This window comes from Terrapene carolina, unplaced genomic scaffold (assembly GCF_002925995.2).
Source record: "Terrapene carolina triunguis isolate 2854851 unplaced genomic scaffold, T_m_triunguis-2.0 Scaffold58, whole genome shotgun sequence".
Lineage (NCBI taxonomy): Eukaryota > Metazoa > Chordata > Testudines > Emydidae > Terrapene > Terrapene triunguis.
In genome coordinates, this window is record NW_020664409.1 from 3,160,650 (window position 1) to 3,181,490 (window position 20,841).

Consider the following 20,841-nt stretch of genomic DNA (forward strand, 5'->3'; position numbering starts at 1 on the left):
GTTCTGCTAGTTCTGGGCAAACAAGATTTTTAAAGGTAATTTAAAATTCATATAGGCCAGTGACTTAAATTTGGAATTGACAGGATTTTCCCAGTTTATGACATGAGTCAAAGTATTAATGATTAACTCTAAGCAGGATAAACTTAACATTTCTAATATAACAAATAACACTTTTGTATAGCATAATTTTTCAAATCATTGTCCGTAACGTTTACTAAAAATACCTCTGACTAAAACTTGGGGGTGGGTGGGACTGGGGGAGTGCGGCCCGGGTGCTGGGGGTGGGGGCGAGTTGGCGGGGCCAGCAGGCTCCCTACCTGGCTCCGCGCCTCCCCTGCAGCAGCAGAGTTTGGGTGTGGGAGGAGGTAGGAGATTGGGGCACAGGACGGGGTGAGGCGGGCTTTGGATGGCTCTTACCTGGGGGGGCTCCCCAGAAGCGGCAACCTCCCCCTTGCTCAGCTGCTAGGCAGAAGCGTGGCCAGGCAGCTCTGCGTGCTGCCTCTGCCCAGAGTGCTGGCTTCGCAGCTCCCATTGGCCAGGAACCGCAGCCAATGGGAGCTGCGAGGGTGGTACCTGCAGGCAGAGGCAGTGCACACGGCAGAGCTGCCTGGCCACACTTCTGCCTAGCAGCTGAGCCAGGGGGACGTTGCCGCTTCCGGGAAGCCCCCCAGGTAAGGGCCACCCACAGCCCTCCTCACCCCGTCCCGTGCCCCAGCCCCCTCCCACACCCAAACTCCTCTGCTGCTGGTGGGGTGAGGGGTGGGGCGGTAGCCCAAGACTGCCCCAGCAGCTGCCGGTACGACTGCCACAAGGGCTGCCTGAGGTACCCCGGAGCCAGGTGCACCGGCTGCTGCAGAAGTCACGGAGGTCATGGAAAGTCACGGAATCTATGACAAACTTGCAGCCTTAATTATGATGGTAGCATTTAAGAGTCCCAGTCATCAGGGCCTCATTGTGCTAGACACTTTGCAAATGCATAACAAAGAGGCAGTCACTTCCTCAGAGAGCTTACAATTGAAGTATATGATTAGAGACAACAGTGGATGCAACAAGCAGAAAGAGGGAGCGCAAGGAAATAGCCAACAAAACCAGTGATCACAGTTCAGCAGCTTCACTAAACATAGTCAAGTTTTTTTTGTAGGCATCACGGTAGAGGAGAGTTTTAAGGAAGGATATGGGAGACAGTAAGATGGCTTTTCAGATATTTAGCGGAGATCCTTCCATGCTTGAGGAGAGGCATGGAAGACAACATAAAGATGTTGGTTTGGAAAATGTAACAATTGGCCTTAAAGACTGGAAACATTGACAGAGCAGAATTTACTCCTGGGGGAATTCTGCATGTGCGCAGAATTCCTCTTTCCCGCAGATTTCTTTGCTTTCTCACAGAAAAATGACTTTCTGACAGGGATGCAAAGGGAAGCTGCAAGAGCAGTCTTGCACCACTCGCTAGCAGTGCAGGTACATTTTCAGGCACCCGGAGCACCTGGCAGAGAGGTAAATCACCATGGGGCTGGGAACACCCCAGCCAGTGGCTCTTAACCTGAGCCAGGATCAGCTGCTAGTCCTGTCTGGGCTGGAGGCTGGAGAGGATGGGACGACTTCTTCCCCTGCGAGGAGTGTCTGGGACTGTGTCAGACCCACCCCCAAGAAACCTCCCCCAGCTGCAGGAAGTGCAGCATCCTCCCCTGCTTCATGCCCCCATTGCTCCTCAACTGTGGGGGGAGGGCTCGCTGTACAGGGAACTGCTCCCCCATCCACCCAACCCCCATGCATCCGGACCTCCCATACCCAGATACCCCTGCCAAGCCTCAGTGAGCACATTTAGAACACCCCTAGCCCTCCATACCTGCACCTCAACCCCACTGAACCTCAACCCCTGCACCTGGAGCCCCTCTGCACCCAGACCTCCTGCCTCCGAACCCCCACCCCTGCACCCAAACCACCCCCCACTGAGCTCCCTGCACTCAAACCCCCACCCTCATGCCTCACCCTGAGCCCCCACTGACCCCCAACTAGCTGCACCCAGACCCCCACACCCAGAACCCCCGACCCCCCCCCATGCTCAGACCGTTCCACTGAGCCCCAACCACCTTCACCTGGAAGCCTTTGCAGAGTCGCATTGCCCCTGCATCTGGAAACTCTCTTCCTTCCCCCCCTCTCCCCCCCCAGCGAACCTCTGTGCATCCAGATTGGGGGTAGGCTGTGCAGGGCATTAAAAATGAAGGCTTACTACTGTAATTTGCTGTTCTGATTAAACAGCACATGTTTTAAATTGCCTTTTATAGTCCCTTCCCTGTATATGGAGGTGGGGGTGGGAGGAGCTGTGCAATGCTAAATTGTGTTCCCTGATCATTTTAACTTTTCTGTAATGGAATCTTGGAAGGGTAAATGAGGTAGTACCTTGTTTAAGCAAGACTTTTGAACTGAAGGGATCACCTCTTCCAGTTGAAGTATCACTTGAGAATATTTTGAGGGCTAGAAGAATGAGAACCTTGTCAGTCTGATTCTAGAATAGAGCTGTGCTTTATACTAAATCTAAATTCTAGTCTATTTATTGAGTGAGCAAGTTTAGGCTGGAAATGCTGGGCTTATCTTTTTACAATGAAAAAGCATCATGGTCAGTCAAGAAACAAGAAGGAACCTCATTTTAACACTCAAAGGATGATACCCATAATTGTGCAATATTCATTACCCCCTGTTGCTATGCTGACATATTAACATTCATAGGGAGCTCAAGTCCTAATCTGGAATTTGAATTTGGCCTCTTCTGGTCCAGAGACAAGAGTTCTACCAGTTGAATCAAATTGAGAACTGTAGATCACTTTAAAAAATCTTTGGAAAGGGGTAATCCTTTTCTGCGTGCTGGTAAGCAGTTGATGAATGCGCTTTTTGTAGCCTGAGTTTTTCTATGTTGGAAAAATTATTGTATAACATAAATGAGTAACTCTTTGTTTTTTGTCTCCCATAGGTTGGTATGTGGTGTGGCAACTGTTTTTATCTAAATTCAAGTTCCTGAGAGAGTTGATAGGAGACACAGGATCCCAGCAGGGAGATAATGAGCCTTCAGAGTCTGAAGCTGAACAGGAGACTCCACCCACTCCACAGAGAGGTAGACCGAAATCAGCACGGCAAAGAAGGGCACCAGCAGAAGAAGCAACTTAAAAAAAGTCCTCTGGGCATTCATTAGTGACCTATGAACAGATTAAACACTTCTGCTGCACTGTGTGATTCAGCAGTTTGGTTTTACTGAAAACAATGGACTGCAAAAAAACCAAATATCTGTGAACCTTTACTTTTGGATTTCAGATATACACTACTTTAGTAGCGGTTCAGGAAGGGCTTTAATGGTAAGCCATATAGAACTAGAAAAAAGAAGGTAGGGGGAGAATCTCTGCCTGAAAAAGGCTGAGCTGCTGTAGCCCCCACCCCTGCAAATGGATGCTGTTTCCTGGTCCATAGGCCTAGCCTTTCCATTAGTCTGAACATGGTAAGCATCTCAGACTTGAAATGGTTGCTAACTTATTTTTATTTCACAGCACTGCAACTAGTTGTAGTAAAATTTAATTTTATTTCTGTATTTCATTCAGTTATATAAATATATATATATTCTTCAATTTGTCAATGCATGTAAACTTGAAAGATGTTCAAAGGATATCCTGCTTGCACGGTATTCTAAAATGAGGTTTAGTAACCTTTTCTATACGAGAGAATTAGTACTAGATACACATGATGTGGAGGTTGTAACTATCTCCTTAAAGAAAAACATAATCAGGTGACCATACCCGGTTTCTTGGTTTTGACACAAGAAGGGTTACAGGTAAAACTATTCTGCTAGACTTCTGTTTTTTGTCATCTGAACCTCTGACTCCATTTTTACTGGAGATAGGGAGATGCAGCATGGGTTAAGTATCTTCACTGTTCAGTATCCTAAAGTGGCAAGCACAGTTCTAACTCACTTTAAAATGTAAACATTTTTACATCAGGTATTTGGTACCAGATTTTTTTTCTGGCGCCATTTATTATGAAGAAATTGTGACCAATTTGGTGGACACCACTTTAATAGTGTTGTAGCAATGTGTTTAGTACCTCATGTTTGGTGGTGGTTACTGGTTTTATCAGCAGTTTAGCAGATTCTCCCAGTTCTTCAGTACCTGAATTGTACTCCAGGTGAACATCCTTTTAATTTAATTTTATTTTTTTGCATTGTACTTCAAGCAAAATTAAATCCCACATTGCAGCAATCTAGCAACTTTAAACTAGTGTTTGATGTGTATCAAACAAGAAAGAATAAGCAGGTGCTGCCTCTGAAGGGGGATGTTGGGGGATGAAGCTACAAAAAGAACAGTCTGTGTTTTGGGACAAGCTCATCTGACTTCCTTTCATAAACTTTGGATGCATTTGTTGATTTGTTTAGTTTCTCCTTAGTGGTTTTCCCTGCATTCAGATTCTGCTCTACAGGAAAATGTCTTAAAACTACAAACTATGAAACCTACATTAGTGGACAAACTCTCTTGAACCTCTAGTGATAATAGCAATGCTTAGCTCTTTGATAGAATAGACTCTTATGTCTGGGAGAAGAGCACATTTTTACTGCCTTTATATTCTAATTTATCTGTGGATATTGTTTGAAAGCTAATGTTAGGATTTGAAGATGACAGTATTAACTGAAATATACCACAAACAGCTGACATAAACATTCTTCCTGATGTGTCAGTGTTAAAATATGTAATGGATGTCCTGACCCTTCCCTGCAAGTTCTATATTCTTTCTTTGTTTACCAGCATGTATGTACAAGCATGCTTTATTACGGGATTATACTTTCAAGCATGGTTACACATCAGTTTGCACATATCCTCTAAACACATGTAAAACCTATTAATAGTTTTTCCTATTCCATACTTCCTGCTGGTAAGAATGGGAACTGGAAATGGCTATTGATTAAGGTAATAAAATCCCCATTGTATTCAAATTGATCAACAACATTGTTTCATTTTCCTGCTTGTTTCAAGTGTTTGCCTTTAGGACATACTCAACAGTATAGTCCATTTGATGCACAGTATACCTTCAACCTAACCGTTCTAAGCAGATTTTGGAGCACTTTTCTTAATCTTTTCATTAAGAACATACATTTTGTACACTCTCATGAATTTTAGTCTGCAAAAGGACTATAATCTTGATATAAAGCATTCATACTATATGTACATTTCAGTTCTAACTGAAATATAAGTACACATAGGAAATACACATACAGCAAAAAGCTGACATTTCTAATCTCTCCTGCTGAAAGAGGTAATGGAAACCCACAGGCAGTCTCTAATTTTAACAGCTGTGAAGAAATGTGAAATTATAGCAGTACAGATACCCAGCAAGGTAGCACTCAAAAGTCCTTGTGCCTTATGCCTTGAGTAAGTTGATGAGGGAAACCCAAGTAAGTTTCAGTGCTGACACTTTTATCTGGAAGTATGCAATAAAATGGAAATTAAAACTAATGAATATAGAACTCTGGGAAGCAAGTTTGTCCTGCCTTTCTGACCAACCTTTTTTTCCTCACCAAGTGTACATTTCCCCCACATGGAGTCATCTATTCTGTCATTTTGTGAAAAATAGCCAACACTATTGTATTAATAATGCTGATGTGACCTACTTGCCAGTAACACTAAATCCACCTATAACATTACATTCATGCTCCTAGTAGCAGCATGACAACAAGGTTTATATTATAAAGATAGTATGAGTTGTGTAGCTTTGGTAATGAAGATGTCAATGTATAATATGAATAGGAGAAAATAAAAAGGGTTTTCTGCACATGTCCCATGTGGAAACTTCTGCGTATTGAGGTTTTATACACACCTACAAGGGTGTATTTATGTGAAAGTGTGCATGTGACCAGGTCCAAGGTATTAAGTTTTACCAGTCCAATAGAACTCATGTTCTTGTCTTCAAAATATTTTGTTTTGGACTTTTTTTTAACAGTATACATCTAAAGTATTTTAGCTGTAGCTGAGCACTTAGTTTTTAATTAAGTAATACAATTCTAAGAAACCTTTTTGTAAGGCAAAAATATAAATGACTTCATCTTTGTTTTAATTAGATTTATTTTTAAATATATATGCCTTATTACAACCATTCTACTGAATATACTTGTTGGTTTGGGTCTATTAATTTAAAATATATTCATATCACTTTTGTGGCAATGATTGAGTGAGCAGCAGTTATCTGCTTTGTTTATGAAACACTTTATTTGAAAAGGTACTGCCAGAGATTGTAGAACAAGCACATAATATAAGCTGGTTGAAAAGAGTAGGTAAATAATGGCTACAAATTCAGGAGAAAACTGAGGACAGTTGCATTCTTGTAGGATTTTTTTTTTATGAATATTGCATAATTCAGACCTGTTAGGAAGCCATTTATGATTTTTATCATGGTTATTTAAAACCTGCCCACAAGGCTAATTCTATGCAGTTCATTCATTAAGCACTGCTGCTGTAGCTATTTGCAGTAAATGCTATATACTGTGCTGCAATCAGTGAGCAATTTGCTGCTTAACGTTAGGTTTACACTGATCTAGACCTGTGTATGTTTCAACTTCAGTTTGTTTGGAAACAACCAGAATAAAGAATGTGTTTAATGTAGTCATTTGCATTCTCAGTGTTAACTGTTAAAAGATACTGTACCTAATGCTTATGTGGTTTGTCTGTATTCATCATGTTAACTGTTCTTTTAAACTGACTGCACAGATAACTTTACAAAAATAAAATAAAATAGACTTGATATGAGAACTCTTGTGGTATATGAGTTAATATTTTTGGAGGAGTGTTGGTATCTCATTTGCAAAGTATTATGGTGGCTCTTTAGTTTGAGTGCAGAACAGTATGTAATCAAACCCAACTGTCAGATTTCAACTGTTATCATGGATGCAAATAGTTTGAATCTATAAAAATAGCCAACTGCTTAATTAAAAAAAAATCAATATCTCTAACTTTTAAAACAATGAATATTCCCTCAAATTAGAAATTGACACCTGTTCCTTTAGCACTTTTTTCCCCTCTACATTGTTACTACACTTTAGTGTGGCTCTATATAAGGTTGTTTACCAGTACTGACCTACTAGCTTCATTTAAAACAAAAAACGAACACCGTATAGTATGGGGGTGGTTTTTTAGATTGAAAGTGGAAGCACATTTGGGGATGGGGTGAGGGAGAGAGTGTAGTCTTGTGACTAGAACACACAAGTTGGGAGAGTCCTGCTCTCTGACCTAAGGCAAGCTACAATTTCATTCCACCTCACTTTTCTCATCTGCAAAAATGGACTAATGCAATGCAGTGACATTGCACTTTTGAGGAAAGATGGTTGTGCCAGAGCAACTCTGATACTTGGATTTCCTTGCCCCCAGTCACATATTTTCAAGTCTAGGTGTGAGGAGAAACTCCACTGGTGCTGCTGATCTGTGACCTACTCCCAGCAGTGGAAGAGTGTAAAATATCCGTGCTGATTCCTTTGGATTTGTTAGCAGTCTTTGACACCAACCATGAAAGATACGGTGACTTTTCTTCAGTCTCTAGCAGGATGCATAGAAAGACTCTTGAGTTAACTCCACTCCTTTATCTGAGCAGCCCCACGAAGGGGTTTGACAGTTTTTCTTCCCTACAGGCACTCTTGTGTGGGGTGCACTGCATTACAACTTGTCTTCTGTGCTGTCCAGTGTGTGTGTAGGATCCAGTTAAAGTACTGTATGGGGTTTTGGGGGGAGGTTTCTTTTGGCTTTGTTTTGCTCAGTATACAAATTCGTTTGTCAACTTTGTCTTACTCTACATTGGTGTGGAGAGATGTGTGTGTTAGTATAAAGAACAGATAATATTAAGTCTAAAAGTTTGAAAATATTTTTTAAAATTGCTTAGTGTGTGTATAGGCCAAGACATTTGTGTATTTTGCGACTTCTGAATTGGTTGCACAATTCATTCCTTCTCATGGAATTGTTGCATCAGAATCTAAACTCTCATTTTAAAAAACTTGTCTTGCTGTAATGATTGTGAATTAAAACTTTCCAATTGAAAACAGTGTAAATTGATACTATATTATCTTCCTGAGTCTGCAGGCAGCCTGAAACAATTACGAGAAAAGAGGTGTGAAGTGACCTTTTTTCATTCCCAGTGGGTTGTTAACTCTGAAACCTAGATCTTGAAAGCTAAGCATAATTGGTGGTTTTCAGGTGCTGTGTATGTGGGTATGTGGATACACTGACTTCCAAGCATAAGAGGTGGCAATACTTGACTTGGGCTTGGTCTACATTTAGTTTAGGTTGACATAGCTATGGCACTCAAGAGTGTGGATTTTTTTACACCCCTGAGTGCCGTAGCTATGTCAACCTAACCCCGGGTGTAGACACAACTAGGTTGACAGAAGCATTCTTCTGTCAACCTACCTGTTATCTCTCTCACTTACATCTTTGTAGGCTGTATCTATGTTATTCAGTTAGGCAGCCATAGCTGCGCCATGATAGCTGTGTGGCTATATTCCCCATGTGTAGACGCAGTCTGGGCTTCAAACAAAAGGGAATTGACAGGATAGAGGTTTAGGTAGACCTGAGGGAGGAGAAGAAATGGCCAAGATGTAGTCAGGTGAGGTGCCTTGAAAATGAAAAAAACTCTGTGGGGAAATAGAGAAGCTAACGCAGGAATCCTAGATTGTGGGATGTAGATTTGATTCTTCTGCAGAGAGCTGAACCCACAGGAGTGAATAAGGTTACCAAAAGGGAGCTGGCTGATGTGTGTGTCCTGAAAGTCCTAGATGGGGATGAGGGGTTAAAGTGACCTGAGGAGCTACTGGAGAGCTTAAAAAGCAAAATAAGAAACCATAGTCTTGGATGCCCAGGAATTAGAGAACACAGATGAGTAGGAAGTGGGCCAAGGCACTAAAGGCAGCAGATTAAGGAGACATAAGCCTGTTGAATCTGCAGGAGTAGTAATTTGTGACCTGAGTGAGAGCAGTTTTAATACAGTAAGAGTACACATCCAGAAGTTAGGCCTTTTGAAATTTCAGACTTCTGGCATGACCAACTAACACCCAGCTCTTACATAGTGCTTTTCATCAGTGGATCTCCTTATAAAGGAGGTTAAGCATCATTATCCCTGTTTTCCAGATAGGGAAACAGAGGCAGACGTGAAGCAATTTGCCTAAGGTTACCCAGCAGGCCACTGGCAAATCCAAGAAGAGAAACTGTTTCCTGAGTCCCAGTCCAGTGATCTATCAAGTGGGCTACACTGCCTCCTACATGCAAAATGGATGCTGTGTAAACACTAGCCTTACGGGGGAACTCAGCTCAATAAAGATGGCCTATCTAAAATGTATGGTCTGTGTTCTGTAGCACACAGGTCATATCTTTAATAAAAAAAAAAAATTCACACTTGCTGTTTGGCTGTTATATGCTCCCTAGGCTGTAGGCATCTGTGGTATGTCTATCATTTCTAGTAGGCATGCACACTGCAACCAGGACTGCTTGCTTTAGGTTATTTGAGTGTTGTCAGCTGTCTCAACTTTCCAAAACAGAGAAGAGACATGGGTCCTACACCATAGTCCTAGCTGAACTGTGTGTATCTGTGAACCCTTCCCACAGTCAGTTTTGCATATCAAGATTTATTGCTGCACTCAGAACAAGACAGAGTGTATTTATTTTATTTGTATGCATAGACCTGCACCTAGAAGTCCATGACTGTAGAAGCTACTTAGCTACGTTAATGGAATAATTTATTGAACTAGAAATTATGTACAGTATGTACTATTTATGTATTGCATTCTTGGTGTGGCTAATCAGAACAGATAGAAGTTGTCAGGGCACAGTCTGTAGGGATCAATTTCCTCTTGGCTAAACTAGAGGATTCTGGCATGGCAAGAGGCTGCTGTGCTTTCTGTTACACAGCTCACAAGAGTTTGCAAGTATTGCTAGCATTGGTTTGGAGCAAGGCTCACTTCCTCTGTTCTCGATTGTTTCATTGTTTGCTTTTTCAGTGCTAAATAATGTTACAGCTGTGCAGTTGCAATAGGTCTTTGTTCTCCTAACACAGTGCTCCTCAGTGATCGCTGTGGGCAATGTCTTCTGTACTCTTGATTGCTTTCTTATTTTTAGTTATTGCAGCTTCTGTAACTATATGTATGCAGTTTTTTTATATGGGACAATGTATTCAGTCTTCAGGCTTTTTCATGTTGAAAATAAATTAAATGGTATAGCCATTGCATAATACTGCTGACACACATGCTGTTTCATACATTGTCATGCCATAATTTGGGTGGCTTCCATTTTTTAAAAGGTTTTGCACCTCTCCACTGGTACTCCCACAAACCTCCACTTAGGATAGGTATATCTCCATATATCATCTTCAATCTCATAGAGCTGGAAGGGACCTTGAAAGGTCATAGAGTCCAGCCCCCTGCCTTCACTAGCAGGACTAAGTACTGATTTTGCCCCAGATCCCTAAGTGGCCCCCTCAAGGATTGAACTCACAACCCTGGGTTTAGCAGACCAATGCTCAAACTACTGAGCTATTGCTCCCCCCGTCCCCCTCCCCCGACCTATGATAGGAACACTAAAATGTGTACCCACAATGCTCTGGTACTGCAGTGATTGCAGGCAATGTTGTGTATGGTGTAGCGCAGTGGTGTATCAGAAACAAAATGGCTAACATGGATATACTGCACCATGACAAATAACCATGGTTCAAATGTCCCAAGGATGCTACAACAGGGTGAAATTCTCTGGCACTGACAAAACTTCTAAGACTCATTCTCTTACCTAGCACAGTGTCACTGAGTTTAGCCTGCCACAACTGGGTCTTGAGATTCTTTCAGAAAAGAGATGGCATCAGATTTGTATCTAAGAATTAAAGTCTGAGTACAGATGCTGCACACACAAAATACTCAGTAATTAGACACTGAACGGTGAGGGAATTTGAATAGATAACTTCTGGTACCCTGTGCAAAGCAGCTGTGGGGAGGGCATTTTCAACATTACCCTTGAAATGGCTTCCTGGGATTGAGATGACCATCACTGATTTCTCTCTCTCTTCCCCTCCCCCCCCTGTGTTAATGTAATACAAATAGGCCAAGGAGTATAGTCTAGTTCAGCGGTTCTCAAACTGTGGGTTGGGACCCCAGAGTGGGTCACCAGGGCTGGTGTTAGACTTGCTGGAGCTCAGGGCTGAAGCCCAAGCCCAGTGGGCTTCAGCCTCAGGCGGTGGAGCTCAGGTTACAGGCTCCCCTGCCCTGGGCTGAATCCCTTGGGCTTTGACTTTGGTCCTGGCCCCCCACCGAGGGGAGAGGGGCTCGGGTAGGCTCAGGCTTCAGTCCCTTCTCCTGGGGTCATGTAGTAATTTTTGTTGTCAGAAGGAGGTTGCGGTGCAATGAAGTTTGAGAATCCCTGGTCTAGTTATTAAACCACAAAAGTGAGAATTTGGACTCTTGGATTGTCTTCCCAGTTCCACAGTTGACTTTCTATGTCATCTTCTTTATAGCATTATTCGAACCATATTACAATACAGTCATGAACCTTGATTCCTATTTGTACAACATGTAGACACTGGAGAAGTATTAAACATATGGTGCAATATAGCTTCTACTTAGACTCTTCTATAGGATCCAATAATACTGAGGTGAGGTTGTTCTTGTTTTTCCAGTGGCCCTGACCCAAAAAATGATCAAAATTCTCCTAAGACCAAATAAATCATGTGGTCAAAATCCAAGGAAATCTGCTATACTCATTGAACTGACTCTGCTCAAGAAAACATGACTCTAGAAGAACCACAAACAGTGCTATACAGCTCACTTTTCCATCCATCGGGATCCTAGTTTTTCAGCTTGGAAGTCAGTTCAAAGAGCAATTTTGGGCCTGACTTTTTTCACCACAAGATGGCATCCGGCTTCAAGATTTAAATTTAGAGTGGCTGATACTTCAACACAATTGCAAAGCCCTCTGAGCACGGGGAGGCAGAACACATAGTTGGAGCACTTATTACTGTTTTTAATAATGGATGTGTGATAGTTTAGATTTGGGTGGACGTTCAAGGACAACACCATGCAGGGGCTCAGTCTGAGTCTTGCCTTCTCCTTTATTCATGCACTCTCTGGGGACTAGAGAGTGCTGATGAAGCAATGTTCTGAGGATGAGCATATTGCTTCCCTGGTAGCCCAAGAGTAGCATCTGGCTGTCCTTGTAGTAGGGAAGGCCCTTGTACTGATGGTCTTCATCTGTCATGCACTTCCCCAAATTAAAAAAGTGCAGCAGAAAAGGGAGGATAAGGACACTAGATCTGATTTCCATACCTCTCGCTATTCAAAACAAGTATCATTTCTTTATATCCTAGAGGCAAATTCTGCAGTCACAACAATGTTTGTCAATTACTTCTAGAAATGCTTTTTCCCTTAGCCTGATCACAAGAGTAGGATACTGACAACTCTAGCACATTTAAAAGTTATGTGCTGTAATAACATCAGAATCTCCTCTCTTATGATGACCTCACTGTAGAGACATGTGAAAAACGGTCACAGAGTGGGATGGCCCTTTAAGGGTTTAGCCATCCCCCAGTGACTATTCAGCTGGTGAAATAACAGGTCAGCAAGCACCTCCTTTAAGGGTAAGAGTGCAGGGAGGCAGCTGCAGGGGATCTTGGGTCAGGTCCTGAGCCCCAACAGCTGGCTAATACCTGTTATCTAGGCAGCTGCAACTGCCCTAGGAAGGGGCTAGGTGGCAGGACCTGGTTTAGCTGCCTTGCTTGAGGTGGTTGTTAATCAATACATTGACCTTTCAGAAAAGGGAATGAAATACTGACACCAGTGGAAGCCTCACTGATGCACTGACTGGTGAAGTGACCTGCTGGTTTACATGAGTGGGGAAACTGAGGCAGCGGCAGGATCAGACAGGGGGTTTAGGGTTGCCAACTTTCTAACTGCACAAACCTGAACCCTCTTGCCCTGCCCCTTCTCCAAGGCCTCATCCCCTGCTCACTCCCTCCCCACTCCCTCCATGGCTTACTGTCCCCACCCCCCCTCACATTCCCTGGGCTGGGTCAGGGGGTTGGGGTGTGGGAGGGGGTGAGGGCTTGGGCTGGGAGTGTGGGCTCCAAGGTGGGGCCAGAAATGAGAGGTTCAGTGTGTTGGAGGGGGCTCCTGCCTGGGACAGGGGGTTGGGGTGTGGGAGGGGATGAGGGCTCTGTCTAGGCGTGTGGGCTCTGGGGTGGGGTCATGGATGAGGGGTTCAGTGTGTGGGAGGAGGCTCCAGACTGGGGCAGGAGGGTTCGGCTTGTGGGAGGGGGCTCCGGGCTGGGGAAGGGAGTTGGGGTGAGGGAGGGGTTTGGGGTGCAGGCTCTGGAAGGGAGTTTGGGTGCAGGAGGGGGTTCTGACCTGGGGTAGGAGTTGCAGGCACCGCCCCTGCAGTTCTCATTGGCTGCAGCTTCCAGCCAATGGGAGCTCCAGAGTTGGCACTCAGGCTGGGAGCAGCACACAGAGACCCCCTGGCTTCCCCTGTGCCTAGGAGCTGGACATGCCAGCCACTTCCAGGTGCCATGCGGAGCCTTAGCCCCACTGTGCTGCCAACTTTGACAATAGACTTTGGCCTATTAAAATCTCCCCAATTGCCTTTAAGAGTCACCGGGACATTGAGGCCAATTATGGGAGACTCCCAGCCAATCTGGGAGGATTGGCAACCCTAAGGGGTTTGAGGAGACACTGTTACACAAACCTTTTAAGAAAGCTGCTTTTCTCCTTTAGTTTCAGCCATTTATTACCTGGAAAGGGTTAAGGTCAGCTCTGTAATAAAGGCTCACATTTGCACCTTATGAAAGAGAACTGTTGCTTTTTTTTTCTTTTAAGTTTCTTTGCTAAGATTAAACTAATTTATAGTTTAGGCTAACTCACTGGGATTAAAAAGATCATGTGGAGTGCTGAAGCGTTTGGGCTCCACTTCCTGTAGCAGGATCATGTATGAGAAGAAAAATAAGGCCCTAGAGATCTCACTTTCCAAACATGTAACTGAATCGTTTTATGGAGAAGGTATGTGTTTGGAATGCATCCCAAGGAGTCATTTCACTTACTCTTCCCAGAATCCTCAGGTAGGCCCTGAGCTTTGATCATGCTGGACAGTAATCAGGTTTTAGGAGGAGGGAAAAGCAGAGAGTTGTTTTGCAGGCCTGCCCTAAAGCTGGGGCCAGCTCTGCTTATTAACACTTTCAGTTGCTGCTACAATGGGCAGGGAGCTGAATCAGATGGTGTTTACTCATGGTCAGCTTGTGAGCCCAGTACTCATATTGGTGAGCAGGGCCGGCTCTGGCTTTTTTGCTGCCCCAGGCAAAAAAGCCTCCCACTGCCCCCCCGCAGGGGAGGGCGGCGAGCCCCGCCGGGGCTCCGCTCTCCCCGGCGGCCAGAGGCAGTGCTGGGGGGAGGGCGGAGAGCCCAGTCGCGGCCCTGCTCTCGGGCCGGAGCGCCGCGCCGTCCCCCTCCAGGTGCCGTCCCAAGCACCAGCTTGGTGGGCTGGTGCCTGGAGCCGGCCCTGTTGGTGAGCAGTCATTTCCATGAATAGTTGCACGGGATGTGCTTGTGGATGTAAAAGCTCACCTATACAATCTGGCTCTCAAGCAGCTGAGGTGCTGTAGGTGTGCTTACTGTTACAGGATGAGCTTCCTTCCTGCATGACTAGGACGGCACCACGGACACTGCAGATAGTCACCAGCTCTAGCACCTTTTGTGCCTCCCCACATCTAAAGGCCCTCACCAGCTCTAGCAGTAGAGCAGAAACAAGCAAACTGTTTCTATTGGTGCTGCACTGAGCGTGAGTCTAGTAGCTGTAGCTTTCTCTCTCCTTGCTGACTTCTACCTAGAGTTTGAAGAACTGGAGTCTTTTTTCTGCCCTCTTGATTCCATCCACAACCCAGGGAAACCTGTTTTTCCTTCAAAATCCCTACACCAGTTGGTAGAGTTGCTCTCCTAAATAACCACCCACACCAAGTAGGTGAGACCACTAGTGGCTGAAGGGACCCACCCACCTCAAGAACCAATAAGAACCCATTCTCCAAATGACTAAACTGGATTTGTATGCTAACTCCTCCTCCACCCATGCTCCAGATGCTGGAGGAAACATGTTTGTTACCAGTGCTGCTACTAGAGGCTGCCGGCTGCCATCAAAGTAGCTGCTGCTGTGAGGGACAGCTGCTAGGTAGGGAAGCCCCTGTGAGGAGCAAGAGTGAGTTGAAAGAAATGGAAGTAGAGTTTGGATTTGGAGGTTTAGGTCTGTGCTTGGGGTGGGGTGAAGAGTATGAAATTGATTGGCTATTGGAGTTTTGGGGGGACAGGAGGGGAAGAAATACTTTACCCAAGGAAATACTTTACCCATGGTCCTGCCATGCGGGCAGGGGACTGGACTCGATGACCTCTCGAGGTCCCTTCCAGTCCTAGAATCTATGAATCTAAGGAATGTCACCTGTATTGGTGACTGAAGTAGAACGTTTTTGAGTGAGCCTCTTGTTTAAAAGTTGGTAGCACATCATGTGGAGTGCTGAAAAGAGTGATGCACAAAATACATAAATGATTGTTATAGAGAGCTGAAAATTTTTCAGCTAACTAAAACCTTGATCAAAACGAAATAATTTGGTGCAAAAACAAACAAAAAATCATGATCGTCTTTCCTTTTCCCAACGGTGTTAATAATTATGACCATCATTCTTGCAAGAGAAGTTACTCTATTTTCTACATGAAATAGTGTTCTTTACTTTGCTCACATTTCTCTGTCCACCTTCTTTACACCAGTGACACTGATCAGTAGCCTAAGAACTGGGTGTAGAAATGAGCAGAGAGATGATAGCTACAGTGTTCTGAGGGAAGGAAAGCTATCACAGCTGCTAAATCTGTCCTTGTTTGCTGGGAGTGATCTGCTCTATTATTGGCCATTTTCTGATTAGATCAACAGGAGTTTTTCTACTACTTTGAGTAGTCATTTCCACCTGTGCAAAGTAGTGTGAAATGTTACCAAATCCGAATTCTCCCCTCACATGCACCACTGGTAGCGTTTTACATTCTTTTTCACACTCTGTTCAAAGTGCCAGGCACTGGAGAATCACACCCACAAGGTTTACAGCTGTACAATTGGCTTGGGGGAATGAGGGGAACCTTAATTAGTGAAAAACAAAACAGCTGTGGCTCTTCTGTAAATGAGATTAACTCTCTTCTTGATCTTCATTTTTTCTAAGAAATGAAGAGGAAGAGAGAAATAAGGTTGTACATACCATTCTGTGTAGTCTGATGGAACACTTTTCAGAGGACCTGTCTCAATATTTTCTCTTGAGAAACAATGGAATGCATTTTGGTACAAATCATGATACTTCTCTTTTCTTTTATAATAGGGTTATTTTACTGAATGGAAAATGGGCAGTGTTTGCAGACAATGCGCAGTGAATTCCTCACCCCCACTCCCTTTCCCTTGCTTGGAAACTTAGGTTAGTATTTGTTCGTGAATGTACTACTTGTGAAATGTGTTGGCTGGATAGCTCTGGAGACTGAAGTGTTCCTTCTGTGTATCTTTCTTTCTTTCTGTGTATCATGATGCTAAATATTGTCTCATTGGCAGGGCCGGGCTTTTTTGCTGCCCCAAGCAAAAACAAAAAACAAAAAAACAAAACATGCGGGATGGCTGGAGTGGCAAAGCAAAAAAAAAAAAGTGTGGGGCAGGAGCCAGGGTGCAAACTTTCGGTGCCACTTACTTGGCGGCTCGCAGCTGCCTCCCCCAGCTGCGTTGGCTAGTGGGACTCTCTACGCTGCAGACGTGCCCCAGCTGGCAGTGGAGTGTGCGCCCTGGCTAGCGGGGGAGGGGGAGAGAGAAGGGGGGCGGCCAGGGCTTCCTTCAGCTGGGGCGCTCGCCACTCGGCCCCTCCCGCCGCGCGGCCTGCCGGGAGGGCTTCACTCCGCTCCCACCTGCAGGTGAATTGAAAGTCGTGGGGCGGGAAGGACGCGGGCTGCTGGGCTTGCTGCAGACCTGGCACCGGCTGGGGCAGACGGAGCGTGCAGCCCTCTCCGAGCAGGGCGCTCTCCTCCTCCGCGCCGCCGCCCCCTACAGGGTGGCCAGAGCGGCAAACCAAAAAGAAAAGGGCGGCCGTGCCACCCTAGGATTGGAGGGAATGCTGCCCTTAGAATCTGCCGCCTGGAGCCGGCCCTGTTCATTGGGTACATCTACACTGCAATTAACTGTGGTGTAGACATTTGGGCTCAGGATGCAGCCTGGGATCTAGAATTCTGCAAGGTGGGAGGGTCCCAGACTGAGCCCAAACGTCTAAACCACAGGTAAACAGTCCCTTAGCCTGAACCCTGTGAGCCTGAGTCAGCTGGCACGGGCCTGCCGCGGGTCTCTAATTGCAGTGTAGACATACCTATTATTACCTTGCACTCCTCCATCTGTCTGTATCTATCTGTTGTCTCTTGTCTTTTATATTTAGTTTGTAAGCTCTTGAGGCATGGACCATCTTTTTCATAGATGCTAAGGCCAGTAGGGACCATTGTGATCATCTAGTGTGACCTCCTGTCCTAACACAGGACATAGAACTTCCCCCAAAATCATTCCTAGAACAGATCTTTTAGAAAAACACCCAATCTTGATTTTAAAATTGCCTGTGATGGAGAATCCACCACAACCCTTGGTGAATTACCCTCACTGTTAAAAATGTACAACTTCTTTCCAGTCTAAAGTTGTCTAGCTTCAGTTTCCAGCCACTGGATTGGGTAATACCTTTCTCTGCTAGACTGAAGAGCCTATTTTCAAATATTTGTTCCGTATGTAGGTAAGCATAGGCTGTAATCAACTCACCCCTTAACCTCCTCTTTGTTAAGCTAAATAGATAGACTCAAGGAACTCAATCACTCGAGGGCATATTTTCTAATCCTTTAATCATTCCCGTGGTTCTCCTCTGAACCCTCTCCAATTAATCAACATCCTTCTTGAATTGTGGACACCAGAACTTGATGCAGTATTCCAGCAGTGGTTGCGCCAGTGCTAAATACAGAGGTAAAATAACCTCTCTGCTCCTATTCTAGATTCCCCTGTTTATGCAGCCCATGATCCCATTAGGTTTTTTGGCCAGATGTGTCACACTGGAAACTCATGTACAGCTGATTATCCACCATGACCCCCAAATCTTTTTCAGAGTCACTGCTTTAGGGTGACCAAATGTCCCAATTTTATTGGGACAGTCCTGATTTTTGAGTCTTTTTCTTATATAGGCTCCTATTGCCCCCCACCCTCTGTCCCGATTTTTCACATTTGCTGTCTGGTCACCCTACACTGCTTCCCAGAATAGAGTCCTCCATCCTATAAGTGTGGCCTACATTCTTTGTTCCTTGATGTATACATTTACATTTAGCCATGTCAAAATGCATATTGCATGCTTGCACCCAGTTTACCAAGTTATTCAGATTGCTCTGAATCAGTCACCTCTCCTTTTCATTATTTACCACTCTCCTAATTTTTTGTGTCATCTGCAAACTTATCAGTGATGCTTTTGTGTTTTCTTCCAGGTCATTGATAAAAATGTTAAATAGCATAGGGCCAAGAACCGATCGCTGTGGGACACCACTGGAAACACACCCGCTCGATGATGATTCCCCATTTAGTTACATTTTGAGACGTATCCATGAGCCAGTTTTTATCTATTTAATGTGTGTCATGTTAATTTTATATCATTCTAGATTTTTAATCAAAATTTCATGTGGTACCAAGTCAAATGCCTTTCATAAGTGTATTATATCAACACAATTACCTCTGTCAACCAAACTTACTATTTCATCAACAAAAGATATCAAATTAATTTGACAGGATCTGTTTTTCCACAAACCACATGTTGATTAGCATTAATTACATTACCCTGCTTTAGTTCATTATTAGTGGAGGCCTGTATCAGCTGCTCCATTATCTTGCTTGGGATTGATGCCAGACTGATAGGCATGTAATTGCCTGGGTCATCTCATTTACCATTTTAAAAAATTAGCACATTAACTTTCTTTCAATCTTCTAGAACTTCCCCAGTGATCCAAAATTTATTGAAAATCAACATTAATGGTCCAATGAATTCCTCAGCCAGCTCTTTAAAAACTCTTGGATGCAAGTTATCTGGACCTGCTGATTTTAAAATGTCTAACTTTAGTAGCTGCTGTTTAACATCCTCCAGAGATACTAGTGGAATGGAAAGAATGTTATTATTATATGATGAGACTTTATCATTTGTTTTTTCCCCCCAAATACAGAACAGATATATTCATTGAACACTTCTGTCTTTTCTGCATTATTATTGATCATCTAGTAATGGACCAATACCATTGTCAAGATTCTTTTTGATCCCAATCTACTTTTAAAAACTCCTTATTGTCCGTAAATTTGCTGGCCATAGATTTCTCCTTGTGTCCCTTGGCTTCCTTTATCAGTTTTCTACAATTCCTAACTTCTCATTTGTATTAATTGCTATCAACATCCCCTTTCTTTCATGTGTTATATGTTATTTTTATTTATTTATTTTCTATGGCTGCCTTCACTTCCCCTCTAAACTAGGTCATTTTTTTACCAGCACATCCTTTTTTCTCAGTTGTGAGATTGTGGCTTTTTTGGGCATCTAGTAAGGTGTTCTTAGATTATTCCCAATTATCATTTACATTTTTATGATTAAATTATTTCTCCCAGCTGATTTGACTCATAATAGTTTTTAGCTTTCTGAACTTGGTCCTATTAAAGCACCAAGTACAGTATACTCCCATTTATCCAAACCTCTGCATTATCTGATCCTCTGCATTATCTGAATCTGTTCCTTGGGCACAAGGAAGAGATTTGAATAATGTAGAGTTTTGGAAAACAAAGAGGAGACCTCTGGATAGGACTGTGAGGTGGAGAAGGACAATGAGCCCCTGCCTGCGGTTTAAACCACCCTGCTGCTGAATGGATCCTGTCCCCTCAATTTATCCAAACTCCCAATTAGCTGAATAAAATCCAGGTCCCTTGTGCAATTAGGATAATCAGCAGTATACTGTATATATATTGCTGGTCTGGACTTTGTTCTTTGTGCACCTTATAAATGTGATGAAGTCATGATCACTTGTATCTAAGCTAGCATTAATTTTTAGTTCTGTGATCAGTTTCCTCGTTATCTGTTACGATAAGGTCTAATATAGAATTCCCTCATGTTGGCTGCAACACTTTTTGAGTTAGGAAATTGTTATCTATTATGTTTAGAAATTCCAACGATGTTTTAGGACTAGCAGCATGAGACCTCCAGCATGTCACTCAAATTGAAGTCCCCCATGATCACACAGCTTTTTTTTTTACCTACACATTATAGATAGGTGCATAAAGAGATGGTCATCTTGTTCCCTATTGTGATTTGGTGGTCTGTAGGAGACATCAACAATGCGCAGTACTCCATCTTGTCATTCCTATGCTACTAAGGCATCTTGTGCATTATCTGTTAGGACATTGATTCATAAGCATCCAGGATCAATTTGTTCCAAGTTATCAGTAACTCGGAAATAGTTAATGCCATTTTTGGCAGAGTGCCACTCTTCCTCCCCTTTTGCTCATTCGATCCTTCCTAAATAAGTTGTAATGATTGATTTTAATATTCTAACCATATGAATCATCCCACCAGGTTTCAGTAATACCAATCAGATCAAATTTGTGCTCATAGGTGAGCAATTCTAGTTCCTCTTGTTTGTTAGGCAGGCTCCTAGAATTGATGTATAGGCAATTCAAGAATTTTTTCTCTTCATGCCATTTGGTTCCCTGATTAATTTTGTTACCATCCTCTCAAATTTGTGTTAACTGAGTGCTCAGA

General features: G+C 43.6%; 1 protein-coding gene across 1 annotated transcript in view; it reads left to right on the plus strand.

Moving 5' to 3' along the window:
• Window positions 1–6,779, plus strand: part of SMIM13 (small integral membrane protein 13) — a 22,718-nt gene extending 15,939 nt beyond the window's left edge. Inside the window, exon 2 of the mRNA XM_026660154.2 lies at window positions 2,969–6,779. Coding sequence (XP_026515939.1) covers window positions 2,969–3,162 — 194 coding nt within the window. The 3' untranslated portion in view covers window positions 3,163–6,779. The remainder of the gene's footprint in view (window positions 1–2,968) is intronic.
• Window positions 6,780–20,841: the final 14,062 nt, after the last annotated feature.